This window comes from Pinus tabuliformis, chromosome 6, assembly GCF_031772625.1.
Source record: "Pinus tabuliformis cultivar Carrire ecotype Pingquan chromosome 6, CPIR1, whole genome shotgun sequence".
In the NCBI taxonomy this organism is placed as follows: domain Eukaryota; kingdom Viridiplantae; phylum Streptophyta; class Pinopsida; order Pinales; family Pinaceae; genus Pinus; species Pinus tabuliformis.
Window position 1 is genome coordinate 1985241601 of NC_142292.1, and position 14290 is coordinate 1985255890.

The 14290-nt window shown below is 40.9% G+C and overlaps 1 protein-coding gene across 1 annotated transcript; it reads right to left on the reverse strand.

Moving 5' to 3' along the window:
- Positions 1 to 11589: 11589 nt before the first annotated feature.
- LOC149267175 (uncharacterized) lies at positions 11590 to 13836 on the reverse strand. Its single transcript, XM_089410407.1, has 2 exons — positions 12437 to 13836; positions 11590 to 11857 (listed from the first exon to the last, which is right to left on the reverse strand). Exons 1-2 carry the CDS (start codon positions 13834 to 13836, stop codon positions 11590 to 11592), a joined length of 1668 nt encoding a protein of 555 aa, XP_089266533.1.
- Between the last annotated feature and the right edge of the window lie 454 nt (positions 13837 to 14290).

The following is a 14290-nucleotide window of genomic DNA, read 5'->3' on the forward strand; positions in this document are numbered from 1 at the left end:
TCGCACCATGCTCTTGCTATCTGGTCATCACCAGACTTAGCAAGTTTTTCTCTTTTCTCTCTGCATGTCCCTACAGCGTAGTCCCCCCCCCACTCCATTTTCCTGGAAGCCTTGCACAGTTAGGAGAGGTAGTTAGGGTTTTTTCCAGCAACTGTTTCTTTTAACTTCCCTTCTCAGAAGTTACATGATCCCCTGCCATTAGTAATCATGTCTCCTTTTTTAATAAATATAATAATATTGTTTAGTTCAAACAGATAACTACACCAAATATTCAGTTGTTCTTACTATAGTAAATAAAATATTTACAACTTTCTGGGAATATTACATCTTCCCCCTGAAATCGAACATCGTCCTGATGTTTTCCACTTGCAAACAATCTGGGATAAACTTCTCTAATGAGTTGTTCATCCTCCTAGGTGGTCGCATCTAGCCCCAAGTGCTGCGATTGCACTTTAACCTGGGTGATGGCTCGTTTCCATAGCATTACTTCTCTCTGATCTAGTATATTCAGTGGCTCGACCAAGATTTCTCCTTCCGGTTCGACCTGAAACATGCAATAATTTAAGTCAGTTTTTCCTTAGTCAACAAATCCAATTGGCCTACCTAGGATACTTTCTTACCTGAATATCTTGCCAACTGATTACATGCTTAGGATCATAGACGTATTTTTTAAGCACTGACACATGGAAGACATTGTGGACCCGGATATGACTTGGCAGAGCAAGCTGGTATGCCACCGGGCCAACTCTCGCCAAGATTTGAAATGGTCCACAAAACTAGGGTGCCAATTTGGCACTCCCACTCCATTGTAGTGTACTCTTTTTAGCTTGAATTCTCACATACACATGATCTCCCACTTGGTATTCCTTAAAATTCCTCTTTCGGTCGGCAAAATTCTTTTGCCTATCTTGAGTGGCCTTTAAGTTTGTTCGAACTTTCCTGACCATTTCCTCCATTTCCTTAAGCATTTCAGGGCCCAACATCAGCTTGTCCTATGGTCCTCCCTAGCTTGAGGGGATGTGGCATTTCCGTCCATATAGTAGTTCAAACGGGATCATCTGTATGGATGTATGATAGTCGTTGTTGTATGCGAACTCGACCAAATGCAGGTAATCTTCCCACTTAGATGGTTGTTGTATTACATATGCCCTTAGCATGTCCTCTACCACCTAATTCACCCGTTCCATTTGTCCATCAGTTTGAGGATGGTACGCAGTACTGAAGTTCAGCTGCGTCCCCAATTCCCCAAACAAAGTTCTCCAAAAGACTAATGTAAATTTTACGTCACGGTCAGAGATTATAGTCTTTGGTAACCCATGCAGTCTAAAAATATTTTGCATAAAGATGTGAGCAATCTGCACTGCTCTGTAGGTAGACTGTATCGGTATAAAATGAGCTGATTTGCTTAGCTTGTCCACCACTACCATGATGGAATCGTTGTTTCTTTTTGACTTGGGTAATCCTGTTATGAAGTCCATAGAAATGGTTTCCCATTTCCATTCTAGAATTGGTAGCGGATGTAATAACCTAGCAGGGTGCTAGTGTTCTGATTTAACTTGTTGGCATTCAAGGCAATGAGTTAAATATTCTGCTACATATCTTTTCATTCTCGGCCAAAAGTATTCCTTCTGAAGTGAAGTAATCATTTTCTGATACCTCGGGTGCCCAACATAATGACTTTTGTGAAATTCATCTAGAATCAAGCTTTTAATGCTATTTTGGTTGGGCACATACAACCTTTTTTTATATTTCAGCAAGCCAGCAACATCCATTGTATATCCTTGCTGATTTTCTTTGCTGGTTGAATTCTGAGCTTGTTGTCCTATTTGCTGATATCTTAAATCTTGTTCTGCTGCCTTTTTAATCACTTCATCGAAGGTACTTCACCCTTCGCTGCAAGAAATCTTGTAGAGGCATTGTACTTTTCGACTCAAAGCGTCCGCCACCCGGTTCTCCTTCCCTTTTAGATGCTTAATCTCGAAATCAAAACCACTTAGGAAATCTACCCACCGTGCTTGCTTTAAGGTAGGCTGACTAAAGTAGCTGGTCAATCTGTGATGGTCTGTCAGTAGTAAAAACTTTTTACCCATTAAATAATGGCGCCACATCTTTAAGGCGTGGATCACAGCTGTCAATTCCAAATCATAAGCAGAATATTTCTGCTCATGTTCTTTTAATTTCCTAGACTCATAGGTGATTACCTTTCCTTCTTGCATAAGTACTCCCCCTACCCCTTCCTTACTCGCATCTGTGCACACCACATAGTCCTTACCCAGATCAGCTATGCTTAGTATAGGCACAGTGGTGAGCAGATGCTTGAGTTGTTCAAAACTCTTTTGGCATTCTGTTGTCCATTTAAAAGATTTTCCCTTTTTCTACAAGGAAGTGATGGGGTACGCCGCTCTTGATTCTCCCATGAAGGATCTGATGTCTGCCACATCATTGGGCACTAGCCACTCCATTATGGTTCTTATCTTCTCGGGATCCACAATGATCCCTTCTTTAGTAATTATATGCCCCAAGTATTGAATCTGTTCCTTAAAGAAATCACACTTGTTGTATTTAGCGTATAATTTATGTTCTCAGAGGGTTTGTAATACTATCCTGAGGTGCTCCTTGTGTTCCTCCATATTCCGAGAATATATCAATATATCATCAATAAAAATTAACACAAACTTGTCTAGATATTGATGGAATATGCTGTTCATCAAGCACATAAAGGTTGCGGGGGCGTTGGTTAACCCAAATGGTAACACCACAAACTCGTAGTGTCCATATCGTGTTCTAAAGGCAGTCTTGGCTATGTCTTCCTCTTTAATTCTGATTTGATGGTACCCTGATCGTAAGTCAATCTTTGAGAATACCATTGCCCCTTTTACCTGATCAAAAAGTTCATCAATATGGGGTAAAGGGTATTTATTCTTGACTGTCAATTTGTTCAATTGGTGATAGTCCATACACATTCGAAGGGTCCCATCGTTCTTTTTAACGAACAACACCGGGCTCCCCATGGCGACATGCTAGGGTTGATGAAATTTTTGTCCAACAGCTCCTGCAACTGTGTTTTCAATTAAGTTAATTATGGTTTGCTCACCTGATAAGGAGCTCGGGATATCGGGGCTACCCTTAGCACCAATTCGATAGTGAAGTCTATGTCTCTTTTGGGTGGAAGTCTTGGTATGTCCTCAGGAAACACATCTACAAATTCTTGTATTACTGGGATACTCTCCAATGTGGCAGTCTTGTCTTTTGTGTTGGCATAACCTACTTGGATGACATAAATCTGACATCCTTTTCTAATACATTTTGCCAACTAAGAGACGGTTATTGGTTGAATTTGCACTGGCCTCTGAATACCTTGCATTTCCTGCTCTTTCCCGAGCTCATCCTTGTAGCAGATAGTTTTTGTTTTACAGTTTATAATGGACCAACGCCTTTCCAACCAGTCCATGCCTATCAATACGTCATACAAACCAAGGGGAAGCACGTTTAGATCTGCCATCACTAGTTGATCTGCTATCTTCAAGGGGCAGTTATTTACCTTAGTTATCACACGTCTTTTTTCCCCTGTTGCCAACTGTACTATCCAAGGTCTTTAAACTTAACAGTTGGTAATTTACATTGTTCCACAACTTTAGGACTAACATAGCTTAATGTAGCTCCAGGATCAATTAAAACAGTTACAGTATAATCAAAGATCTTACCTTCAAACTCCACCATAATCAGTTGGTAGTCTGCCTATCGATCTTCTAGAGCAACATTAATTCTTGGTAGACTCCAGCCCACATCACCAACTGTAGATGCTTCATGGATCTGCGAAACCTGTTTAGTTCCTTCCAGTGAGAACAGTTTTTTAACATAATGAGGCCCTCCACAACCCCAGCATTGTACTGGAGGTCTTGCTGTCCCTTCATTGTCAATTTTTCCAGATTGTTCGCTGATTCTAGACTCAATGGGTGGCTTTAATCTGAGCGGGTTCTTTTGTAGATTTCTGTTATTCTTCCCTTTGGAAAATCCTTTATTAACATTGCCACGATTTCCTTTAGAGTTCCCAGTCACCTTATTACCATGCTTGTCAACCCACCTCTTTCCTAAAATTTCTCCCTTCTACTTACTTTGCTGATAACAAATCCTAGCTTTTCGTATCACCTCATCCATCGTTTTTGGGTTATCAAACTCAATTCTCTCCCTCATCACCAAGGGTAAACTACTAATGAACCATTGTACCTTAGCCTTCTCCTCTCATATATAAGGCACATAGCGGAGCAACGAGGTGAATAGAGTGATAAACTCATCCATAGTTTGTTGTCCAAGTCACAGATCATGGAATTCCCTTGCTTTCTCATCATAAAATTGCTCAGTCAAGTATCTTTCCTTGAAGTATTTTTGAAAATTTTCCCAAGTTATATTCTGTTCACTTACCCCCCGTACAATCTTGACTTCTTCCCACCACAGGGTGGCCTTTCCTTGCAATTGGAAAATGGCCAGTTGCACCTTAAGATTGTGATCATATTCATATAATTGAAAATATTTGTTCATGTTAATCAACCAAGCTTCGGCTGCCTCCTCCAGCTCTCCATCGAAGTGTGGCGGTTTTATTTTCCTGAACTCCCCTTGTAATTCTATCCATTGTCTTTTCGATGTTTGGTGCTTGGAGGCATTGTCCGACTTCTCCTCTCGATTCTCTTCCCTTCCTTCTAACTCTTCTTGATCTGTGCGATAGCCTTGTTCTTCTGACACTCGTGGCCGTTCAGGGCTGGGATTCGGTGGGTGTTGATTTTGCTTATCAGACAAACTTTTCATGATCTTTTCCTATTCCATAGTTAATCTCGCATTATCTTCCCATAAGCAGGCCATCTCATTTTTTAGTTCCTGGACTGTCTCTAATATCACTAGATTCATGTTGCGGGTCTCTTCTCCTAGCTGTACCCATATCTCAGGGTTAGTTTCAGGGCCTGTTACAGGTCCCTGTCTGGTCACATTTCTGTGTGGGATGCTGTCCATTCTCCTCATAATCTGCTGTTGACTGTTCCCTGAGCTATACACAGGTAAAAAAAAATAGCACAATAACTTTTTTTTTTTTTTATTTTACTGGTTGAGGAAAACAAAAGAATGACACATGATTTGTTTATCTCCATTGGATATACTTGCCAGAGGCCACAATTTTGTAATCTGGCTCTGATACCACTTGTAATGTCTCTACCATATTAAATTTACAAAAAAAAACAGTCTTAAAAGAATTTACTATTCATTACATAACTTGGTTACCAAACTTATTTTTAGGTATTAAGTGCTTTAAAGTTATTTGGTACTATTATACCCATGCAATGTTAACCGATTTTTAAGGTTGATTGTCATTACCATGATGGATTTTTTCATTGCCATGACAGCCATGTGGCTTGCCTCAATTCTAAATGTTTTCGAATGTCAGAAACATAATTTCTTTGATAACCGCATTTAGGGTTTTCATCATTTCACATATTGTTTTACAATTTTGTACACTAATTATCAGAGTCATACTCATGCAGGGTTTAGGATTTTTTCTTTATTTTTCTCTAGATACCAAATCCTCTGTGAAATTTGCTCTCTGTTGCCGATTCCAAGAAGTTATGCCTAGAGGGTTTCACCCCTCGGGAAGTTCTAGAATGACAGGCAGGGTTTTGTTGATGAAAGTCGTGCTCATGAATTGTTTGAGTCCATCTAGGGTTCGTACCCCTGAATCCTGAGTGACCCCAACCATGCGCTGACGAATGCTCCCACGTTTAATTCTACAATTGTTTATGAGTTATATGTATTTAGATGTTTACTATCAGCTCTTTATATGGTTATGCAAGTAGAACTTCTTCGCTTTCTTCGGGTCTAATTTTCGGAACAGAGTTCTTGGTTTTTCCTATATTACTTTTAACTGTCTATATTTCCTTTGAAAACTTGTACAGTTTAGCCCAAGAGGCCTATTTCGTGTTCTCCCAATGTGGTTCTACTTATTCTTGCATTTAATTGCAGTGTAATAATATTTTCTTATTTATTCTTGCATTTAATAGAACTGTAATAATAATTCTTCACAAAAGAATAACTGTCATTCTACCAACTTCCAAAGATTGTCAGTGCTGAGTTTTTCAACAAATAAAATAAACTAAATTCACAGTGAGAAAGTCTATCTTTGATAGTTTCATTTCCTCTAAAACTCTTATGAAATATCAAACTCTGTAAATAAAATGCATCTGAGTCTTTCTATAAATATGTATTAGTCATAAATACTTAAAAACCTTTTGCTTGTAGAGCACTTCTAACTCAGTTCAAAATATCAGCAAATTTCCAGAAGGTACCTGAGTTTCTTTTATGTAAGTAACTCCACAGGAAGAGGTCACCTCTAGTTTGGTAGCTAGTCAAACCTCCTGACCATGAGATTGTCTTTCGGGACCAAATCTCCCCCCTAGCTTGCTCACAAGACCTTCAGTCTTTTGCAAGTTGCTTGCGCACCACGCTCTTGCTATCTGGTCATCACCAGACTTAGCAAGTTTTTTCCCTTTCTCTCTGCCTGTCCCGATAGAGCAATTCCACCCCCCCACACCCCCCCCCCCCCCCCCCCCCCCCCCCCCCCCCAACTTCATTTTCCTGGAAGCCTTGCACAATTGAAAGGTAGTTAGGGTTTTTTCAGCAACTCTTTCTTTTAACTTCCTTCCTTAGAAGTTACATGATCCCCTGCCACTAGGAATCATTTCTCATTTTTCAATAAAATTAATAATATTGTTTAGTTCAAACAAATAACTACACCGAATATTCAGTTGTTCTTACAATAGTAAATAAAATATTTATAGCTTTCTGGGAATATTACAAAAGGTAATCATGAAATGAACTACTTCTTTTTACTCTCTTTATCGTTGGGCCCTATCTACCATCCCAGGAAAATCTGCAAGTTTTTACCTAAAGACCATAAAATAGCCAGTGAGATAGCCCAAAAAAACAAAAAAAAAATGAACAGAGAACCAACCAGCATCACAAAACTGGAGATACATTTACATTTGGTGCATGCCCAAGATTAGGAATAATCAGATGATCACAATCCTGATGGACGTGCAAGTCCACATAGGCAAGATGCATAGGACATGTAATATCATGATAATAATAGTGATAGTAAGAGATAACTATCCACGCTAATAATTCATCACATTCATAACAATTAAAAAACACGTATCATTCTCAAGGTAATTCCTTAAACTATACCTGCAATAATATACTTATATAAACTACATATATGAATAATTATATCTATAAATTATTATAAATAGGTATATAAATTACATATACCTATAAATATAGCTATAAATTATTATAAATAGATATATAAACTACATATATGTATCATTATACTTATGAATTATTATAAGTGGGTATATGTATCCATACATATATATATTTTATATCCATGATGATAAGAGACATAGAGTTACGTATATTTGAGATGAATATCACTATATCCTCCCTCATGTTTTTAATATAGGGCTTTCAATAATGAGATATAATTTAATAAATGATATTTCAGTTTCAAGCATATTGAAGAAGAAGATACCAAACTTGAACATGGAAAGTAGTATATTACTGTTCTTTTAAGAAATTGATGTGCAGTTCTATTAATTGGTATTCTATATTTCGATAGCGATCATTATGAACTTGTTGTGAATGACCCTTGTTGCGTTTGTTGTATGTGCTTGAAAAGAAAGGTCTTTAATGGCTTGGATGATGATGGTTGTAAGTTATTCTTCCTTCTTTGCCTTTTAATATTTTTTTGTGGTTGGATTTTATAAAACATCAGTATATTACTTATTTTATTATAATATTTTATAGATTGTGAATATTGATGACATTTTTTTCCAAAAACTATGGAGATCCTGATAGCCCAGCCCTGCGGGTGACGTGGATAACTTAACCACGTGGTCACTCTACAGGCCCTCGGTAGGTGAACTGTCACTTTTTATGGGTTAAAGTCAAATCTCCGTAGATTCGACCTGCTTTCAATCTGCAAATATTTATTACCAACCTTCTTCCCGGTTGGGGATGGCCACCTGCCGGTTCGCCCGGTCTATCCACCTCCCGCCTTTGTTAAACCCTACTCTTTGTGTTTCGGGTCATTTTACTTCCTGTTGGCTCAGTTAAGTTCTGCTCGGTGGGTTTTGGTGATGGTTCTCCGGACTCGAACCTGGTTCTGCTCCACGGTGTTTTCTATGGACATTACACTCTGCCCATGTCCTGGGTCTTACTCTGTTGCGGTTCCTGGTGGTTTACTGTGCCTTCGGGCTTTCTTTGCTGTGTTAATGAGTTGCTTGGGCGCGTGTGACCTTGCTGGTCTTCGCCTGTGTGTAATGGTAAGTTTTTGGTTTTATATGCGCTCTCTGTCACCTGGTTTCTTCTGCTTTCGTTACTTAGCTGTGTTTACTGTACAGATTGACTGCAACTTCGGCGCTCCTGGTTTGCTGAGTTCATCTTCGCCTCCGAAGGTAACATATGGTTCTCTGATTTACTCTGTTCCTGTTCCTGTTACAATTTCTCACGGCTCTTGTGCCTTGTTCAGCTAGGGTTATCGGGTTCGGTCTCGCCGGTCTCCTTGTCAACTTGTCTGTAAGTATTATGCGTTTCTTTCGCTGCACATCTCCTTTTCTTTGCTCTCTGGTTTCAATCTACCCCTGGCTTGCCAAACTCTGTTCTAACCTCGCTCTGTTTTGTATGCAGGTTGACCTGGTGGCTAGCTGTCGAGGGTTTTGGGCACATTCAACCTTCGGCTCCACTCGAACCTGACTATCCTCGCAAACTGGTAGGGTTTGCTCCTTCTTTGATGTAGCTGTAGATTACGGAGGGTTTGGTAGTTTAGGTGTTAGCTCTGTGAGGGTTGTGTTGAGTCGGCTGTGCCTCTTCCGGCGTTTCGTGACTTCTGTATCTCTGTTCTCATGTAACAATATTTAGAGTCGCGACTTTGAAATGGCATTTTGCATTTTGATAATATTCAGGAGTTTGTAATCTGTGTGACTTGGTAACAATCCACAGTCATGTGGCGAATTTTATTAAGTTAACCTCCCTTTCTGCATACAATACTTGTGTTATTTTTGTAAAGGAAAAAATGAAACAGTGGTTGTATTTCTTGGTACCTGTTTGCCTTTGTAACAACCGTAAAGTTCTGTGCTCTTGCTTGCTGTAGATGTATGTCCGCAACGCTTCTTTCGTTGTTTCGATACAATGGGTGTCTGTAGAATGTTTCTTGTTGTAGACTTGATTTCAAATGGATGTCTGTAGGTGTCCTTCCGTTATTTCACTTCCTGTTGCAGTTAGTGCCTATTCGTTCCTATCTCATTCTTAGAATACACAGAAAAGATTTTATACATACATATGAAAATATCAGCAGTAGATTATTTCATTGGCAAAATAATATAATTGTGTTACAGAGGTTTTGTCTTGCTGTCTGTTATTCTTGTGCTGAAGGGGTCTCCTCTCCCTTTGTTTTTTTTCCTGTTTTTAAATACATGGAGAGCATAACTGCTTCCCCTATTTCAGTTGAACTGTTCAACCCGAATTTTATAACTGCCATCTAGTTTCTTTTAACAAAGAGTTAACTAAATACTATTCATCTCCTAAGCTAAAACAACTTACAATTAAAATGCTCTGAAATAAAATGAAGTAAACAATAATTAAAAGAAAAAGAAAACAACAACCAACTTAATGACCTGTCCACCCAAGCTCGTAATCTTTGTCCTGTTCTGTTCTCCTTCCGTGAGTCAGTCAACTGTCATTTGTCTCCTCGGAGCTGGATGCTCCTGCATCAGGCTCCCGGGGTGGTAAAAAGTCATGGCTCCGTTCCATGAGGTCGTCAACAGAATAGCCTGCTTTTTGTATCTGCGTTGCGTTGAGCCATGAACTGTCCTCTATCGGACGGTTCTTCCACTTGACCAAATACCGCAGATATTCCTTCCTGCGTGTGCGCCTAGCTACCTGTGTGTCCAGAATCCTTTCGATCTCAAGGGGTGGTGCCATTGGCAACTGTCTTGTCCATGAATTGTCTCCATAACTGGTGTCCCGTGGTGGTTTTGCTGCTGTATTGTCTTCCGAATCAGCGACATAGGGAAACAGATCTGCCACATTAAAAATGGGAGAAACACCAATCCCGGGTGGCAATTGTAGCTCATAAGCGTTCGTAGAAAATTTTCGGATGATTTTGCAGGGACCGATCTTCTTAAATTTTAATTTTCTGTACTCTCGTTTTGGAAACCTCTCCTTACGTAAATACGCAAGGACTTCATCCCCAACATTAAACTGAACTTCCCGACGCCTTGTATCAGCTCGCTGTTTATACCTTTGACTACTGTCTTGTAATTTCAGCTTGACCTGCTCGTGTAAATTGCTCATCGCTTGAGCGAAATCTTCTCCATCAGCGCTTCGTTTTTCGAGCTTCCCCAAATCTCGTAATTCATGCACTCCTCGCGGATGCATGCCGTACAAAATCTGGAACGGACTGTAACCAGTGCTGCGGTTAGGTGAATCGTTGTATGCGAATTCCGCCTGAGCAAGTACACGGTCCCACGTCCGGGAATTTTCACCTGTTAAACTTCGAAGTAAGTTTCCCAGACTCCTGTTTACTACTTCCGTCTGACCATCAGTCTGCGGATGAGAAGCGGAGCTGAACTGTAACTGGGTATCCAACTTCTTCCACAGAGTTCGCCAAAAATGACCGGTGAACTTTACATCCCTGTCAGAGATAATGGATCTTGGAATTCCATGCAACCGAATGATCTCAGTAAAAAAAAGATGTGCTATATAAGTGGCATCGCTGGTTTTCTTGCAAGGTACAAAGTGTGCCATCTTCGAAAATCGGTCTACCACAACCATTACTGAATCGAAGCCCCGTTGTGTCTTAGGCAAACCCAGAACAAAATCCATGCTAACGGAATCCCATGGTCGGCTCGGAATAGGTAATGGAAAATAAAGACCAGTGTTCTGACTGTGACCCTTTGCCAGTTGACAAACTTTGCATCTACTCACGTACCTCTGCACATCCCGCTGCAATTTTGGCCAAAAATAGAAATGTCGTACCTGAGCAATCGTTTTGTCTATACCAAAGTGTCCAGCGAGACCCGCACTGTGTTTTTCCTGAATAATGTTCTCTCGCATAGAACAGTTGGGAATACACAACTGCCCTCCCTTAAACAGCAATCCTTCCTGTAGATTATAGTCCAACCACATGCTGCTATTTCTCAACAGAGGGTTTTGGCAAGCCTCATAGGCCTCCTTAAAATCGGTATCTGTTTGATACAGCTCCTTTAGGTGCTCAAAGCCCAAAACCTGCATCGTGCTTTCCTGTAGAAGCAATGTCCTTCTACTCAGTGCATCTGCCACCTTGTTTGCTTGCCCACTAATGTGTTTTAGTACAAATGTAAAATTCTGCAGGTACTCAACCCAAGCTGCATGCTTATGGTTCAATTTATGTTGCTACATAATGTACTGCAATGCAGAGTTATGCGTAAATAAAACAAACTCACTACCTAACAGATAATGTCGCCAATGCTTCAAGGCTTGTACAATTGTGTAAAACTCTTTGTCATAGGTTCAGTATTTCTGCCTGCTCTCGTTCAGCTTTTCATTGAAATAAGTGACTGGTCTGTCCTCCTGACTAAGTACTGCCCCAATGGCTGTACCACTGGCATCGCAACGAACTTGAAAACGTTTGTTGAAATCAGGCAGCCTCAATATCGCTCTTTCGGTAATCTTCTTTTTCAAAATCTGAAAACTACTTTCTGCTGCTTTGGTCCAGTGAAAAGGCTGGTTTGCCTTCTTGATCGTATCCAACATAGGTGCGCAGATCTCGCTGAAATTTCTGATTAACTTCCTATAAAAACTTGCTAGCCCATGGAAACTTCGGACTTCAAATAAACTTTTCGGAGAAGGCCAGCTAACTATAGCTGCCACCTTTTCTGGGTCCATTTTCAGTTCATTTTCTGCAATTACAAAACCCAGATACACTAATTCTCGCTGAAAAAAATTACACTTTTTCAGATTAATTAGCAGCTTGTTTTGCTGCAGCTTCCTCAACACACTCTGCAAATGCCTGAAATGTTCCTCTTTAGTCTTACTAAAAATCAAAATGTCGTCCAGTTAAACTATTACAAACTTACCATTGAATTCCTTCAGTACCTCATTCATCAGGTGCATGAATGTGCTGGGAGCGTTGCTCAACCCAAATGGCATCACCAGCCACTCATATAAGCCTTCATTTGTCTTGAAAGCTGTCTTCCACTCATCTCCTTCTCGAATTCGAATCTGGTGATATCCACTCTTCAAGTCAATTTTCGAGAAATAAGCTGCCCCGCTCAGGCAGTCCATCATATCGTCCATCCTTGGTAAGGGAAACCTGTACCTAACAGTAATTTTGTTTATGGCTCTGGAATCCGTGCACATTCGCCATTCTCCTCCCTTCTTCGGAGCCAAAACGGTTGGTACTGCACAGGGGCTCATGCTTTCTCGAATTAACCCTTTGTCCAATAACTCCTGGACCTGTTTCCTGATTTCTTCATGGTCCTTAGGACTCATACGATAAGCTGCTTTATTTGGCAGACTTGCCCCTGGTATAAAGTCAATACAGTGACTAATACCTCTCCTTGGTGGTAGTTCATCTGGAAGGTCATCCACCACGATGTCCCCAAATTCCTGCAGCAGCTTTTGAACTTCTTCGGGCAAATCTGAAATCTGCGTATGTAGTACCACTGCCTTTGGTCTTCTTATGACAACAAAATTTACTTCGCTGTCCTCAATCTGTTTTATAAATTCCTTTCCGCCCATCAGCAATGCCTTCACCCCACTGGTTTCTGCTGCACTTTCCTCTTTGATGGGTACAAGCGTGTGCTTGATCCCATCTTTAATAAACTTATAACAATTGGTTTTTCCGTCATGAACTGCACTTCTATCAAACTGCCAAGGTCGTCCCAGCAGTAGGTGACAGACATCCATTGGCATGACATCGCAGAGAATCTTATCCTTGTACCTGCCTATCTGAAACTCCACCTCACACTGTTCGTCAACTAACAGCTGATGTCCCTTTTGCAGCCATGACACTTTGTAGGGAGTAGGGTGCTTCAATTTTTTTAATCCCAGCTTCTCCACCATCTCCACAGCCACTAAATTGTCGGTACTCCCACTGTCAATGATCAGTTTGCAGCACTTACCCTGTGACTTGCAGACAGTTCGGAACAAAGCCTTTCGCTGATCCGGTTCTGCAACCTCTTTTGCTGGTTTTAACAGCACCTTATTCAACACCAAAGCTTCACCTGTCTCTGGTGCGTTTTCCGCTTCTTGAGGTATTGCCTCAGCATCCTCTGACTGAGCAACATAAGCTCCTCTTCCACCTGCTGGTTCACCTTCAGGACAGTCATACGACTTGTGTCCCAATTTGTGGCAGCGATAGCACTGGACAGTTCCCCTGCCCCGACCATTTCCTCGCCCTCGCTGAGGTGGTCGTCCTCCTCTAGTGCTATTGTCCTTTTCTGCTGTTCCAGCAGACTTAGAACTGCTGCCTTCTTCACTTGAACCTGTACCTCGGCCTCTGCCAAACATCTTACCTTTTCCCCTGCCAGTTCCACCTCCTCTCCTGGCGTTTTGCTTCCGGTTAATTTTCTCCTCTGCCTTCAGTGCAAACTGGTAGGCTTCATCCAACGTCCGGGGTGAAAGGATACCGATTTCATCCAGTATTTCCCCCCTCAAACCATTCACAAATCTGGCTGTTTTCTCCGGGGTGTCTTCCACATACCCTGCTCGCAAATTTAACTTATAAAACTCCTCTGTAAATTCTTTAACAGTCATTCCCCTTTGTTTCAAGTTCTACACCTGTCTATACAACATAATCTGATAATCTTTCGGCATAAATTTTTCCTTCAGTTTGGCCTCCATTCTGGACCATTTCTTTATAGGCTGTTTGTGAAGCCTCTTCCTCTCCGCCTGAATGCTGTCCCACCACAAGGACGCATGTCCCTTCAGCTTGGTGGCGGTGAACTTCACCTGTTTGTCCTCACTAGTTTCCTCAAATTCAAAATATTTGTTTACTTCACTTAACCAATCCAATAACACGTCTGCAGACAGACTTCCGTCGTAAGTAGACAGCTCATGTTTTGGTTTATGACTGGACAGCAAAACTGACTTCAACAATCGGAATTCCGGTGTCACCCCCTCAAATTCATCTTCTGGTTCTGCCACATCTTCGTCACTGTCATCTGCTGGGTTTCTCCTTCCCCCAGCTTCTACTGCTTCCAATCGTTCT

What these genes read in the sequence shown, in the direction of transcription:
- LOC149267175 (XM_089410407.1), bottom strand. Translation starts at nt 13,836, where the DNA reads ATGACTGTTAAAGAATTTACAGAGGAGTTTTATAAGTTAAATTTGCGA. An exon ending in AAGGGAGGAGAATGGCGAAT is followed by an intron (nt 11,858 to 12,436) that starts GTGCACGGATTC and finishes GAAGTTAATCAG; the next exon opens with AAATTTCAGCGAGATCTGCG.